This window comes from Panthera pardus, unplaced genomic scaffold, assembly GCF_024362965.1.
Source record: "Panthera pardus isolate Hobbes unplaced genomic scaffold, ASM2436296v1 HiC_scaffold_16, whole genome shotgun sequence".
In the NCBI taxonomy this organism is placed as follows: domain Eukaryota; kingdom Metazoa; phylum Chordata; class Mammalia; order Carnivora; family Felidae; genus Panthera; species Panthera pardus.
This window is the reverse complement of record NW_026526721.1, coordinates 65,084,931-65,101,626: the sequence shown is the minus strand read 5'-3', so window position 1 is coordinate 65,101,626 and position 16,696 is coordinate 65,084,931. Positions and strand designations below refer to the sequence as shown.

Genomic DNA, 16,696 nt, shown 5'->3' with positions numbered 1-16,696 from the left:
GAGCCGAAGTCAGATGCTCAACTGACTGAGCCACCCAGGCGCCCCTCCCTTCACATAAGTTTTTATAAATCACTAAATATTACAAGCTTGGTGAATTTCCTTGTCAAACACGGTTTACTTTTTTTTTTTTTAACTTTTTTTTTTTTAACGTTTTTCTTTATTTTTGAGACAGAGAGAGACAGAGCATGAACAGGGGAGGGTCAGAGAGAGAGGGAGACACAGAATCTGAAACAGGCTCCAGGCTCTGAGCTGTCAGCACAGAGCCCGACGCGGGGCTCGAACTCACGGACCGTGAGATCATGACCTGAGCTGAAGTCGGACGCTTAACCGACAAGCCACCCAGGCGCCCCAAACACGGTTTACTTTGTTTTGAGCAAGAGTTCACATATGTATGTGTGGGGCCACATTTCCACAGTCTTCCTCATATTTTTGTGCTTATCTGACTGAGCAGAAGTAAGACCTGGCTAATTTGAAACACTTTAGCCCTCATCTCATCATTGTGACCACAGCTGACTCCTCAGATAGGGTCAGAGCCAGCTGCCAAAGACCCCGGTTTTCCCCTTCAAAACATCTTTCCCCTTTCCACATCTATCACTACTGTAAGTGATCAGTTGCATGTCATTTGTTTACTGGCATCTATCCAGGGGTTAAGCAATGACCTGGAAGTTATCCTTGCTTCCTCTCTTTCTGTCACTCCCTACACTTAGCCCATCACTTGTCTAGCCAACTCTACCTCCAAAATACCTCTCAAATCTTTCTTTTTTCGGTTTTTTAAAAGACTTTTTTGTTTATTTATTTTTGAGAGAGACAAAGAATGAGAGAAAGTGAGGGGTAGAGAGAGAGGGGGACAGAAGATCCAAAGAGGGCTCTGGGATGACAGCAGAGAGCCCAATGTGGGGCTTGAACTCACAAACTGTGAAATCATGACGTGGGCCGAGATCGGATGCTTAACCGATTGAGCCACCCAGGTGCCCCTTGAGTCTTTATATTTCTCTCTGTCTCTACTGCCCCCACCTCTGCACAAGCCACCACCATCTCTTGGCCTCTACTGTAAACACCTTCTAATGAGCCTCCAGGCTCCCCTTAGTGTCCCCTGCAACTTATTCTGTGCACAGCATCCACAATAATCTTTACAGGAAATCCTAATTGCCTCCCTGTTCTCACTGCCTGTAAAATAAAATGTAAACTTCTCACCATGGCCAGCCTGGTCCTCCTCCCTCTTCTCTAGCCTCACTCCCTGCTCTCTAATCACATGGTTTTCTTTCCTGTCCCCCAACCATGTCCAGGCTTTCGTTTGGCTGTTCTCTCCAACTTGAATGTTCTCCCAGCTTTTCCCAGGACTTGCTCGTTCTCATCCGAAAATATCACCTCCTGGGACAGACTTTCCTCAATAATCCTTCCTGAAGTAATCAGCCTCTCCACCCCACAAGTCACCCTCTGCCCCACATTCTCCATTATCATACTCATAGTGTGTAATAATGTCTGTTTACTTGCCTGGAAGCTCTACAACTTATAGCAGGGACTTGGCCTTTTTTCTGCTATATTCCTAATACCAGCACCATACCTGTCACATGTGAGTACCTAATGTTTATTGAAGGAAGTAATGAATGAATGCCCTCGCAATTAGTCTGTATTTCCATGTGGGCAGGGACCTTTTTCAATGTCTTGTGTGTTGCATTCTTGGTGCTAACTACATAATTCAATGAAAATCGGTTAAACAAATGGAATGATTTTTTTCCCTCTGGTCACATTAGGAAGAGGCTCCAACTTTGAAGGAGACTGAGAGGCCGCCCTCTGATAAATAGGGACCTAACAAGTCACCTATTTAGCAAATTTAGAAACAGAAGTAGTTGACCTTGATAATTAATATGGTTAACCTAACAGCTAGGCAGAAGCCTGTGGTCTTTGCTTTCCTAACTGTGAGATGACAAAGGTGGGAAAGAGGGTTGAATTACATGACTGCATGGGTTTCTTCCAGAATTAGGAATCTGTGAGTGTTGGGTGCTAAGAAGAAGGCTTCTGAACAAAGGGAATGAGACATGGACACCTCTCACTTGAACAGCAGACTCTTCTGGTGAGGGATAGGCATGAATTGATCTCGTACCCACCATCCTGAGCACAGGATCTGGCTAACTCCTGGGCATTTCATGTCAAAGTAGAAATGAAGAGGAATGCCCATCCCCTTTTCCAGCTAGTCAGAATAGCTTAATTTGGTCACAATGGATTCAGAGTTGGGTGGGGGAGGATTTCTCATTTTTCACTGGACTGAAGGGCTGGCTCCTCCCTGGGGAGTATCTGCCCCAGAAGTGGAATGTCCCAATCCCATGGGGCCAGGCACATTCACCCTGAAAAAAAGTAGTATGACTTTCCCCTATGCCAGCCAGGCAGCAGTGTCCTCCCCCACCCAGCCTTGTCACAAGATTTAGTGTTAACCAGAGATCAAGATGATGCTGGTAAACTCCTCACTGCAACAGAAGCTCAGAAGGGAGGGAATCTGCCCAGAGCCACACAGGTAGATGCCAGCCTCCTAGCCCCTGCCATGCTCATCCCCCCCCATACCAGGAGGGTCACCCCCACTCACTGTCAGTGTCTGTGTGGATGGCCTCCACAAAGAGGGCATCTCCAGGGTCCAGGCGCTCCTCCAGGCTGGCTCTGGTGTACTCTGGTCCAGCGGGGTCCAGGCCTGCTGGGACAGACTGATGTCAGGAGCCCCTTTCATCTCAGCTTCCGGAACCCTCATGGACCCATCACACACCTCTCCAGGAAGTCCTTCCTGGTCAGATCCTAGAGTTCCCCAGCAAGGATCCAAGGGCAAGAGGACCAGCTCAGGGCCATTGTACCCAGGAAAACGCATGCTGTGTCTCTAACTCTCAATGACGCAGCTTCTCTGGCTCTGAAGTGAGCCAGTTGGTAAGGGCTAATGTGAGTAATATTAATCCTCATGTACTCATAACAACAGCTATAATTTTTTGAGCAGTTACTATGTTCAAGGCCTTGTGCTAGTCTTCACAAGTAAAAATTACTGTCCCCAGGTGTTAGTTTGGGTCTCTTTTCCTCTTCCTCCCCCAAAGCAAACCCTGAGACAAGGATTTAAAGCATAAGTAGCTTTTTGGGAGTAGATCACAGAAAGCATAGTGAAGGAGTGGAAAAAATGAATCAGAGCACGGGGGGAAAAGTATTGAATGGATTATCACTTTGGGCAACTTGGTCTCATTCCACTGGGACCCTTCTGAGAGGCTCTGTAGGACATGACTCAGACTTGTCCCACAGAAGAGCCAGAAAGCAGAGTATTTACCACATAACTCTGGTCCTTTATTGATTGAGGGTAGCTTCTAAAGCATAAAATCCCTAGTGTTTTGCAAGTATTTAGCATAATTGACTAAAGGTGATTTCCACAGTGGGCCAAGGAGATATGACCTATTATAACTCATTTCGCAGAACTAGTAACTGAGGCTCAGAAAGAAATACATGGCCTCTTATACTGACATTAGAGATCACACAATAACAACACAGTACTGCTTTATGTAAATGGCCACAATAAATAAAGTTTAGTGGAAATAAATGACTTGGTCATAAGAACAAAGATCCTTCTGCTTGCCTCAATAGAGGGATTTCAAGGGCGTTCTCTCTTTATCTCCAAACTTGGGGTGACGGGCAGAGAATAATGTTACCTGTGATCCGTCCTAACTGGCCTTCGTAGAAATATCCCACCACGCCCCCAACGTGGGCTCCCAGGCTAACACCAATGATGTGGATTGAGGACTTCGACACACCCAACACCTAGAATGGGGCATTTACAAGTGAGTTGCATTTGGGCCATGGCAACCTGGGCCTCACAGCGTCACACTTTTCCTTGAAGCTTCAGAATCCGAGGACCCCGGGTATGACGTACCCACCACACACACTTTGGGGGAAAAAGGCAGAATTTTCATTCCATTCATCACTCAACTTCTTCCTAGAAACCCCACCTTGATGATTGCCTCATTTTCTTTTTGGTGCTCAACGTGTGTGAGTAATGCCCATGGCCACTCCCTCTCGAGTGACTCCCTATCTAACATGCAGTGGCACATTTTACAGAGGAGGAGCGGGAGGCTCAGAGAGGGCCAACTACTTGCCCAGAGTCAGCACTGTAAGTGGTAAAGTTGAGATTAGAATCGAAGACCCACAAGCCACTAGGTAGCTCTGCTTCCGCCCTAAAGCTCCTCCTCATATGTTGATTCTTTCTGTTTCCTCTCCCCTAATAAGCAGACAAAACTCCCCCAAAGCTCTTGTGTACCTACCAGTAGTTTCTTGAGGAAACGGGAGATCTCTAGGCCCAGCTTAACCACATTCTGCACGGCTGAGAAGTAGATACCCGTAGAGCCATAAACCCAGTCCACAGCAATCACATTAGCATTTGCTGCTTGAAGAAGGGCACCGATGAATTTATCAATCCAAGAAGGCTTTGTACCTAAAGCCCTAGACATGGGGCCAAAAAAGGATGGGAAAATTATCTGCCAAGCCAATATCCATTGTCATGGGAATTACAGTGACATTCTCTATTAACAGAATAAACCCGGGGGCGGGGGGACGATCAAAATGAATCAGGGGGATATATGGGCAATAACCCTCTACCACTTTGAGCATAGGGAGGACATAATCCTATAGTCACCAGGGCTTCTGCCTGCATATATGGAGCCTTTGTGTAAATTATAAAAGAGTGCCTTTTGTTCTAGGTAGATGCAGCCTCATGCCTGAGCTCAGAACTCAGGTTGAATTCCAGCCCCACCAGCCCTCAGTCAGGTACCTTTGGGCAATGGATACCACACAAACCATATGTACTGACATTGCTTGTGTTATTTATAGAAAAAAAGAAGATAGCTTTGTTCATGAGAGTTAAGATTTGCAATCTTAACTCTCATTTTTTAATATATGCAATTCCCTTGGGACGCCTGGGTGGCTCAGTCGGTTAAGCGTCTGACCTCGGCTCAGGTCATGACCTCATAGTTCATGAGTTCAAGCCCGGTGTCAGGTTCTGTGCTGACAGCTCAGAGCCTGGAGACTGCTTCAGATTCTGTGTCTCCCTCTCTCTCTGCCTCTCCCCTGCTCACACTCTGTCTCTCTCCCTCTTTCAAAAATAAACATTAAAAATATATTTTAAAAATATGCACTTCCCTTGCAGAATGTTTTTATGTACTTGTTCTTTTGATCATACTTTCATTAATTCAATGGGTCAGTATTCCAGGTGCTTTGTGAGAAATAAAGAAAAATAAGATACAGTCTCTATTCTTCTGCAACTCATAGTATAAAAGCGCTTTTCTAGGAAAAGGAGAATGGTAGAAAAAATTTCATAGAACTTTACCAAGAGTTTGGGATCTGGAGAAGTTTTCTCAGTGGCCCACAGTGAGGGAATGATAAGAGCATACTCACGTAGGCAGAGGAGCACAAATTGGGTGTTTGCCATAGAAAGTGGATTTCAGGGGATCTAGGAGCAGACAGAGTGACAGCTGCTGAACTCTCTAGCTCTGTTAGCTATCTCTTGGTTGGGTATACACATACAGCCTTAGATAGTGGCTAAATAGAAGATTTTCTGGAGAAGAGACTTTGGCATAAGAGTAAGGAAGTATATACCTAAGGAGGTATAGGGCCGGGTGCCCAGGGTCCAGGGATTTGAGAAGCAGAGAGAACCCAGAGGCCATGAAATGGTGATCCTCTGTGCAGTGCCTTTGCATCCACCTCTTCATTGGACACTCCCATCTCTAGTTGCTCTATACTGCTACTATTTTCACTGCATTTTCTCCCTCTTTCCTCCCACCAACCTTCTTCTGTTTTAGGCCTTGTCAGTGGGCTCTGGAGAGAAGACGTTGGAAGGAAGGATAGTGGTCGAATTGAGACTCAGTGACTACATATTATAACAAAATTTGGACGATAGGGCATCAAAGAAATCAAACCTGAGAAAGATTAGTCTCAGGAGATGATGGAAGTAGCACCCGTGAGTGGAAGTTTCTTAAATCATGAAGCCAGAGAAGAAATAAAGAAGAGGAAATAAAACCCTGGATAAAAACACCATGCCCTTACTCTAATTACACACAGCCCATGACCTCACTGGCTGAGATGAGTCACATACCCCATGCTTCAGGAAGGAAAGATCAACTGGGACCATTTCTACAACTTCCCTTTTATTCAGATGTGGAAACCAAGGCTTCGTGTGCTGGGACAACTTGTCTGGGGTCATACATATTTACTGTTTGAAAGTATGTAGATAAGACCAAGCAGAGGACTAATATACATGACCAACAGGAATAAACAACATAATGTGTATTCATGTTGATATAAGAAACCTTCAAAGACAGCACGAGGTGAGAGATAAAACATGTGACTTCCAGTAAATCCATCTCTCGCCTTGGTCCCCATTAACTTCCTGTGGCCTTATGGTCACTCTCTAGTTCTTAGTGAAGATGATCCTATTGGTTGATTACTCCCACCTGAATCCATGGATGATTAGTTTAGTTCCCAGAGAGGCATTGAACCCAGACTTTTGGATGTCACTACTTTCCTGCACTAGCTGACCACAGCTAGGATCCAAAGGGGTGAAGAGGAGAAACTGGACTTTGAGATTGGTGCCTTGGAGAAGATTAGCATTCTGGAAGTCAGTGCACTTTGTCTGTGGGATAGGAGGTGCGTCTCCTGGAGGAAAAAACAAAAAGAAAAACAAGAAAGATTCAAGGTGAGGTCATCTATTCTTAGAAGGAAGACAATTGTTCTTGAGAGGAAGAGACAAACAGGGGCTTACCAGCATTTATTATAAATCAGCTAGTACAATATTCAGACTCATTTATTAAAGACATCACTTCTGTAACCAAAATCTGTGAATAGTTTTCATGTCTAAAGATACATTGCCAGAAAAGGATATGAATATTACTCAACTAGAGAAGATTAAAAGCCATGGTGAAGTGGATATTGTCATGAGATAAATTGAGTAACCCCCCCCAACCATAAATCCATATGTTGAAGTCCTAACTCCCAGGACCTCAGAATGTGACTGTATTTGGAGATAGAGTCTTTATGTTAAATAAATAGAGGTATTTATGCTAAAATGAAGCCAATAGGGTGGGTCCTAATCCTGTATGGCTGGTGTCCTTATAAGAATAAATTTGGACACAGACACAGAGGAAAGACAATGTGAAGACACATGAAGTAGACAGTCAACTGCAAGCCAAAAAATAAGTCAAATAATGTCACACCTCTGTGCAAAAGAGGGCATTTCCCTCAGAATGAAACCTGAAGTCCTAACATTGGACTAAAGCCCCAAATGGTCTAAACCATGAGCTCCGGGAAAGCTTTGCCTGTCTGACTATTCCTTCCTCCATTCTGGCCACGTGTCTTCCCAACTCTTCCTCACTCTACACAGGCCTAGACCACCTGAGGGTCTTTGCACCAGCCATCCCTTCTGCCTGGAGTGCCTTTTCCACAGACATCCACATGGCTAACACCCTCTTCTCTTCCGAGGCTTTGCTTGTCAAGTGTAACTACTTTAAATTGCCACCTGCCTGTGCTCCTCACCCTTGTTCTCTCAATTTTTGTCATCTTAATCTATTTCCTTTTATAGCAATCATCACCTTCTAATCTCCTACGGAATTTACTAGTTTATTATTAAATTTATTGCTTACTGATTTTCCTATATTAGGATATACTTTCAAAGAAGGCAGAGATTTTTATCCATTTTGTTCACTCTACTCCCAGAATAGGGTATGCCACACATAATAAACATGAAAAGCTACTTCTTTGAAAATAATAATAAACTAGTTGTACTTTTGATTGATAAGACAGAGTAAGACAAAAAGAGGGAAGTCACAAGTAAACAATATAGAGAATAAAAAGGGATATATAGTAGACTTTTTTAAAAAAAACTATTAAAGAGCATGTTTATACCCACCCAAAATTAAAATTACAGGTATTTGCCTAGAAAATAGACAATTTCCTAGAAAATATAACTTACTGAAACTTAGTCAAAAAGAAAAAATAGAAAGTCAAGTGTAAAACAGTAGCATGAGGGAATTGAAACAGTAATTTTTGATTTATTCATCAAAAAACCTCTACCAGGCCAGACAGTTTTCCAGAAAAATTCTATCATTCCTTCAATTCCTATTACTGTTCCAGAGAATAGAAAAGGGGGATAATCTAAATTCATTCTATGAAAATAACCAAGATATCCAAATTGGACAAGGATAGAAGGAGAAAAGAAAACAAAAGGCCAATTTCACTATTAAACACAGACATAAAGACCCTGGATAAATTACCAGCAAATCTAAGCCCATCAAAGATAATATGCATAAAAAATACATCATGGCCAAGCAGGGTTTAATCCAAGATATGAAAAGATGGCTTAACATTAGAAGATATATTAATGTACTTCACATATGAAAAATTAAAGAGAAAAACCCATATGCTCAAATCAATAGATGGAGAAGAAAGAAGCACAATAAAATTTAATATCCAACACTTCTTAACCTAAGAAAAAGCATTATCCAAGAGCCTATCTGATGACCATACTTATAGGCGAAACATTAGAAGCATTCCATTTAGAACTGGAAACAAATGAGAATGTCTACTATCAGTGCTTCTATGAAATATTGTACTGGAAGTTCTAGTCCAAGTCAGGGAAACAAGACAATAAAATGGAATCAAAGTTACAAAGTTTGAAAAGGAGGAGAGAAAATTGACAGTATTTGCAGATACATAATAAAACTTTCTATCATTCGAGAGTATGGAAGGTGGCACAGTGAATCATACTCCAATATCCCCTCTCCCTAACCACCTTTCCAACCAAAGACTAATCATAGATGAATATCAAAAGAGAAGAAAGACATAGATGATCTCAAATATGAAGATTATATCTCTGTGGGCAAGAACAAGAACAGAATTGCAATATGGTGCTGGGTTCCTGTTCTGGGAGAAGACAGTGGTTGTGAGGATTCAGCTCTGTGAGGTAAGGGGGGTCCAGTAGTGCTTTGTGTCAGTGCTTTGTGGAAGGTCAGCACCAGGCGAAGCTCTCCAACTCCATAAAGGAAGCTAAAAACAAAAGCAATACAACAAAAAAGTAGCTATTGACTTTTTACCTTGGGCTATAGGTTTATTTAGGAAGGCAGGATGGAAAGACAAGGCCTCACTAAGAAGAACTGAGACAACCCCCCTCCCCCCCTCCAAATGGAGGAGAGAGTCTAAAGATGGGAAGGACTGGGGGTGGGGGGTAGAGATGGGGAAGGCCATAAACAAACTTCTCATTGACACTGAAATAAAACTAACCTATTGTGTTAGAAGTCAAGATAATAGTTATCTTTGGGGTGGTAGTGATTAAGAGGGGATATGTGGAATGGGTTTTAAGAACCTGGTAATGTTTTATTTCTTGATTTGGATGATGGTTACACAGGTGAGTAAATTCACTGTGAAAATTCATTAATCTGTGTATTAATAATCTGTGCGCTTGTCTGTATATATGTTGTACTTCAATAGCGAGTTTTCTTTAAAAAAAAGCCTGCAAACAAAATATCTAAATTTATACAGAAATCAAATGTTTACAAAGATAGTCAATAAAGCCAATAAGTGGATCATGAATTCATTCCAGGTGAAATAAGTTTTTAAAAGCCTTTGACATAGACTTTTAAATAAATATGCTGAGAACCCACAAGGATAAAAATAAAGACAGAGCATATGAAATTATGAAATAAAAACACAAATAAATAATAAAATAAGATTTATAGAAAAAACCTAGTTAGGAAATTAGAAATGAAAAAGATAACCATTGAAATAAAAAGGGAATCAATACTGTAATGTTTAGGACAGAAGTAAAAGAAAATTTTAATATGGAAGTATAGTCAAAAAGTACAGACAATAGATGGAAAGATTCTATTTTTACCTCGTAGCTGTTCTCTAAAGGAAGTGAATGGGAGAAGAAGCACTAGTTTGAAAAGATAATTATTTAGAATTTTCCACAACTAAAGAAGATATGATTTCTCCAATCAAAATTTGTACTCAGGGTAATGAGCGAGATAAAAAAAATAAATCTACAGTAGGCACATTATAGTATAACACCAGAATGTCAAGGATAAAAAGATATTTTTTAAAATTCCCAAATGCATTGGAAAACTTAGAAGAAATGGATAATTTTCTAGAAAAATCCAATTTAGTGAAACTGACTCGAGAAGAAATAGTAAGCCCAAATAAAACTAGCATCAAAACATTAAATTGGTAATCAAGAGTCTTTCTGACTCTAAAGTATACTAGAGCTAGATGGTTTTATCTGAGAACTGCACTGCTTTAAGGTACAAATAGTCTTTATCTTATATAAACTGTTTATAGAATAGACACTTATTTCATGAGGTTATAATAATCTTAGTATTAGCTGGACAAGGGTAATGCAAGAAAAGAAAATGATAGGTAAATGTTCTATGGACATATAATCAAAATAATATATAAATATATACAAAAGTAAAAATAAATTTTGGCAAAATAAAATTCAGTATTATATTTAAAAATACACCACGATTAAAGGATTTGTCCCTAGTGATCTTAGTCTGATTGGGCTAGCCATTAGGGCTTAGAAGAAAATATGAAAAATTGCCTTTATAGTATGATTGCTTAAACAAGACACTGGAAGCACAAATCATAATAAGAAATAAGAATTAAGACAACAATGTAATACTATTTTTTCCATCAGGTTGACAATATGAAAAATGTTTGATACTGTGAAGTATTGGCAGAGAGGTGGGGAACCAGCCATGCTCACATATTAATAAATAGTTGTAACTTCTTTGCAGGCAACATTTCCCACATCTATCAAAAATGTTGGGTAGTGGATTAGCAAGGACATCCACCATTCTCAGTGGCAAAATCTTGGTTAGTCTGGAAATTTTTAATTTAAAATTAAATATATCTTGGTACAGTGGATATTTATAGGGTGAATGTAAGTCATATTTTGGAATTGATGCAATGTTATTTTCTTATAGTCTTGTGCCGGGTGAAAGGATTAATGCAGGTTTTAGGGGACTTGAGAAAGTATCCTGGTCGTTACCAGTCCCTTTATGATTGTAGGTTTTTTTCCCTCCCTCTTCTAAATTCATCTCAAGAGAAGAGAAGGCTTTTAGGGGACCCTCCAAATGTTAGCACTATATAAGTAATTGGTTTAAGAAATAGAAGCACTGACTGAAAGAAATTCCACCTAAGGCCCGAGCCCCCGAATTACCTGCACTTCCAATGCTGAGCCACAAAAGGAGTCCCCACGAACAGAAGCTTTTGTCCCCTAGGCCTGGGGGCATTGCTGAGCTGGAGGTCTCAGAGCTGGAGTGAAGCCGACCCCTAATGCCAAAAGAGATCACAGAAGCCCGTCTCTCAAAGTTTTGGATACCCAACACTCACTTGAGTCTCGCTGATCATTAACTGGCCTCATGACCTGTTAGAAGAAAAATAAACTCTCCCTATTTGTCTAACCTCCACAGTTTTTTGGTTTCTTCTTCCCAATGAAAATAAATACACTTCGTTTTTTAGGCAGGGGACATTGAAACACATTGTCCTTCCTCTCTGAGCCAAACATCATCAGGAAATGATTTCCTGCCCCTCTCCCACTTCCTATTATAAAATGTTAGTAAAAACCCAGGCAGAAGTCTTTTATCTCTAGGTGATGACAAAACCCACAGAATCATCGTGGACATGTTTATCTCCCTAGGAAGACTCTGAGCAACTTGAGGGCAAAGACCTTCTCCTTTCATTTTGAATCCCCAGGGCCTAGAATAGAACTGGACCAATAATATGTGTTTAGCGTATATTTAACAGAAAGAGTGGAAAAATATGAAGTTTGCCTCTGACAGTACCTTCCTTTCAAAGAGACGTTCATCTTCTTACAAATAAAGAATGAAGAAACTGAACAGTAGACAAAGAAAGTGACCCGTTGCAACCCTGTTGTTAGACGTGGCTGCACTGGCCTGTAACCAGGGCGTTTCCAGCACACCACATGGCCTCTTCACCCAAAAGAGTGGCAGAAACCACAGAGAGCTAGTTCTGGGCAGGTCAGGGGAAAGGGGAAGGCAAGGTACTTGCCCAGCACTCCTTAAACTGCAGCGTACCGCTACGAGGTGGAACCTGCCAGTAGGGCACTATCACACTTTCTGGACAATAGCTCTGTGAGGTGTGTACAGACTTAGAGCATAGAGAGGCTAAGTAACTTGCACAAGGTCATGTAGAGTTGGGACGAACTAATCCCAGAGGCCATGCTCCACACCTGTGCACCAGAAAGTAACAGTCCCCAAGGAAACCTTGGTGCTGTGTCATCATGGCTGTGCCAGGTCTGCCCAAGATGAGGATAAAATGATTTTGGAGGGAAGCCCTTGCTTCCCCTGGTGCACATGATCCCACTACTCGAGCACTGCTGCCACCAGGAAGAAGAGGAGCGATAAATAGGGCACTACTGAAGTCTGCTCTGGTGTCACAGACCACACCAGGTGTGGTAGTCTGGCTCCTCGAGAAGAGACACCAAGATGGGGCTAGATGGGCAAGAAATTTACCGGAGATAACACCTGTGAGGAATAAGGGAAGCTGAAGAAGGCAGAGACAGTCTTTAGACCATGATGCAAGTTTGACACCTGTGAAGAGGCGAAAGGAAATGGATGACATAGGAAAAGTCTTGGACTGCCTCACAGTTCCTGGAATGTTCTGGCAAGGGCAATGGGGAATGTTCAAGCCGAAGTTGTTGTTGTTGTTGTTGTTGTTGTTGTTGTTGTTTTTAAGGATTTTTTTTTCTTAAGTTTATTCATTTATTTTGAGAGAGAGAAAGCATGAGCAGGGAGGGGCAGAGAAAGAGGGAGAGGGGAAGAACCCGAGGCAGGCTCTGCACCGTCAGCACAAAGCCGGAGGTGGGGCTTGAACCGCAAGATCATGACCTGAGCCAAACCCAGAGTCGGACACTTAACCGCTTAACCGACCCGAACCATCCTGGGGCCCCAAGCTGAAGTTTCTTATTAACGAAGTCCTGTCTTACAGTAATGAACCTGATTAGCATCTCCACCCTGTTCAGTCACTAGCTGGGGTCAGTCTCAGTACACAGATGAGGATAGATCCAAAAAGGCCGCAACTGGGACCATGAATCAGTCAGGGTCCCTGGGGCCAGAGATTGAGGGCTGCATTTTCATAGCCGCTCACACCACAGCCAGAGCTGGCACACCAAGCTAGCTACTCCAGTCATTCCAGCACAGTATTCCTTGTGGGTGGCATTAATACAGCTGACACTTAGAGAGCACCTTCCCTTTCCCCTTCGTCATCTAGTACAGTACTCTTCAAGTAGTTCTGCTGGAGTTCTCCTGTGTGCAGGACCACCTGCCTCAGCATCATCCAGGGAAACTGGAGTCCATGGGCTCCAGGCCCAGAGACCCTGAGAGACAGCACTTTCCGGACAACACCCAGCTGCTACAGATGATGACAATGAGACCAAAAAAAAAAAAAAAAAAAGGGAAGTAGGAACCTTAAATGGGATGGGTGCAACCAAGCACAATGTAGAGAGAGGAGTCCCAATCACAGCCCAGGCATTGGATGGGGTCTCCTTGGTGTCAGAGGAAGAGGAGGCTCTCTAAGGAGGGCAGGGAAGCTGAGGGGAGAGTGAAGACTCTGTCCATTTCACAGTCTGACCTGAGCTCTGCTCTGCCCCTCCCTACCCCTGCACCCAAATGTGGATCTCAAGCCTCAACGAGCTTTCTCCCTGACTTCCCCTCATAGTTGTGAGAAGGTGAAGAGAGGGCACAGGCTTCTGCCATCACCATGTAACTCTTGGGTTACATTTTGGCCTTGTCTAAGGAAAACTTTCTAACTACAGCTAACAGTTGCAGTATGATAGGATTGGAGACACGTGGCTTGGGTTTAAACCCCGACTCCTTCTCACCCTAGACATGTGACTTTGGACAAATGGAAGCTTCTCTGAGCCCAATTTCTTCATCTGCTAATGGGCTGTAATAAACTACCTGACACTTGGTAACTCTTTCTTCCTCCTCTTCTTTTTCCTTCTCCAAATGGATACCCCAGGTGTCACTTCTCCTAACCCCCAAACTCCCAAAATGGAAAATGATGGGAAGGCTCCCCACTATGCCCTATCTTGTTGACCCCTGGATCCCTAACCAGACACCAGCAGCCATCCCATGAGGAGCTGATCCAGTAGGCTGGTTAGTTGTGAAATCATCAGAATCTCTATTCCTTCCCCCTCACTCTCAGTAGCTCTGTGGCTGTTTAAAAAACAAAACAAAACAAAACAAAAAGCACATTTACTTGCCCTGGAGAGGTATAGAGGGGAGTAAATGAAGAATATGGTGGCTGAAGAAGCCTGGAGGAGGGTGGATGTGGCCAATGCTAATTTTGCAGCTCTTACAAAAAATATTGCCAAGACTTCTAGACTTCTAGATAACATCTAGCAATCTTAGGTAACAAACAAAGCAAATGAAGCACCATTATATAGCAGGTCAAAAACATATAATTAATCCCTGTAATGTTACACATGTTTTTTTCTCTTTTTTAGTACACACATATTAATTTGATAAGCCTAATAAATTCATACTGTGTGCTAGATCATGTTTTTAGAGAGAGACAGAGATAGAGCATGCAAGTGGGGGAGGTGTGGAGGGAGAGGGAGAGAGAATCCCAAGCAGGTTCCACACCCCACATGGGGCTCCAGCTCACGAACTGTGAGATCATGACCTGAGCCAAAATCAAGAGTCAGACACTTAACTGACTGAGCCGCCCAGGCGCCCCTCAGGTCATTTTTTTTAAATTTACTGCAACATCATGCATATAATTACGTTATCTCTTTCCTCTATTCTCCTCCTCCCTTCTTCTACACACACACACACACACACACACACACACACACACACACACACACACTGGCACCTGGCATCCACAGTAGGAGCAAAGGTAGACACCCTGAGCCAGATGCAGGTGGTGGGCAGAGGTGGTGAGGGGAGTGTGTAATTGTTCTCTGGTTGCTTCTCTTTTCTCAGAGAAATAGCAAGCAAGGTTGCCAGTTGAGAGTAAAGTTTGAAGAGGAGATTTTGAGGTTTGAGAAGAAAGAGTATGAAAGTCTGAACTCTTTTTGAAGTGCGCCTGTGATGAAGACAGATTGTCTCAAACAAACATAGCAGGATCTCTAAAGTCCTTCTCTGCTGTCTCCAGTTGTGGCTGAAGTCCTACCTGGGGAATAACAAATGCTAAGTCCTTGCCCTCCTACCCCTCTCCCCCACCTCTTCCACTGTATTCTAAAGGGACTGGAAGGACTTGGAAAGACAAATCCCAGTAGGATACAGGAGAAGGTAACAGAACTGCTGTTATCAGACCTCTCTTCCCCACCTCCCCTCCAATGGAAGCCAGTGATTTGAATGGAAAATAGAGAGTCAAGTTCTGTGGGGGTTCTCTCTTACCTTCTTGAAAGAGGAGGGGAGGTGCTGCTCTTTCTTACCCTCCACAACCAGTGAGAGCCTACCAGTTGAGATTGAAGGTGACCATATCAAGGGGGCATGGGTATCTATTTCCAAGTTGGATCTCTCAAGGCCTATTTAAGAGGGATGGGTGAAATGTAAGACAGCAACAGGTGGGAAGCCTGCACTCCCACTGCTGGACATGAGCAGGAAGGATGAGTTTCCCTTGGGCTGAGGGGACTCCTCAGAAGACAGCTGTCTTGAGCCTTTCCTACTAGTGCTCCACCAATGAGAATGGTCTCAGGGCAACATCTGAGAGGAGCAAGGAGCCTCAGAAGAGAGAGGGGAAGAATGTCCCCTTTTTTCCTCCAAGTCCCTTGGGCCCAGGGCTGATGGAGGTGGGGAGCATGGAGGGCATGACATGGAAGTTTTAGAATTGATTAAACTGGGCTGGGATTCCCACTTCTGGGTATAAATCCAAAGGAAATGAAAACAGGGCCCCAAAGGGTCTGCACTCCCGTGTCACTACAGCATTATCCACGATAGCCAAGATATGAAAACAACCTAAGTGTCCATCAACAGAAGAATGGATAAAGAAGATGGGGTATATGCATACACACAATGGGATATCATTCAACCATGAGAAAGAAGGAAATCCAGCCATTTGTGATAACAGGGATGGGCTTCATTTAGGGCATTATGCTAAGCCAAACAGACAGAAAAGACAAATACTGCATGGTATCACTTATATGTGGAATCTTTAAAAAAGGTCAAACTCCTAGAAACAGAGTAGGAAAGTGGTTGCCAGAGGCTGGGAGGTGGGGAAATAGACAGAGGTTGGTAAAAAGGTACAAACTTTCAGCTGTAAGATGAAGAAGGTCTGAAGATATGAGGTGAAACATGGTGACTACGGTGGATAACACTGTATAGTATACTTGAAATTTGCTAAGAAAATAGACCTTAAATGTTCTCACCACGCACTCCACCCCCAAATATAAATATGTGCAGTGATAGGTGTGTTAATTAACTAGATGGGAGGAATCCTTTCACAATATAAATGTGTATCAAATCACCACGATGTACACTTTAAATATTTTACAATCTTTTATGTCAATTATGCCTCAATAAAGTTGAAATTAAAAAAAAATACTGGACTGATTTTGTTTTTTTTTTTTAAGTTTATTTATTTATTTTGAGAGAGAGAGAGAGAGGGAGAGAGAGAGCGAGCTGGGGAGGGGCAGAGAGAGGGAGAGAGAGACTCCCAAGCAGGC

At 42.7% G+C, this 16,696-nt stretch overlaps 1 protein-coding gene across 7 annotated transcripts in view; it reads right to left on the bottom strand.

Annotated features, from left to right (window-relative positions):
• ADPRH (ADP-ribosylarginine hydrolase) overlaps positions 1 to 16,696 on the bottom strand; it is a 37,567-nt gene that overhangs the window by 12,558 nt on the left and 8,313 nt on the right. For 6 of the 7 annotated variants that reach the window (XM_053903398.1, XM_053903395.1, XM_053903394.1 and 3 more), the window contains 5 exons: positions 11,222 to 11,334; positions 6,465 to 6,666; positions 4,281 to 4,458; positions 3,672 to 3,780; positions 2,582 to 2,683 (listed from right to left, as the gene is read on the bottom strand). In XM_053903398.1, coding sequence (XP_053759373.1) covers positions 2,582 to 2,683; positions 3,672 to 3,780; positions 4,281 to 4,458; positions 6,465 to 6,666; positions 11,222 to 11,334 — 704 coding nt within the window. Of the gene's footprint in view, positions 1 to 2,581; positions 2,684 to 3,671; positions 3,781 to 4,280; positions 4,459 to 6,464; positions 6,667 to 11,221; positions 11,335 to 11,466; positions 11,563 to 16,696 lie in introns of those variants that run through there. The other variant, XM_053903400.1, reaches the window with a different exon arrangement.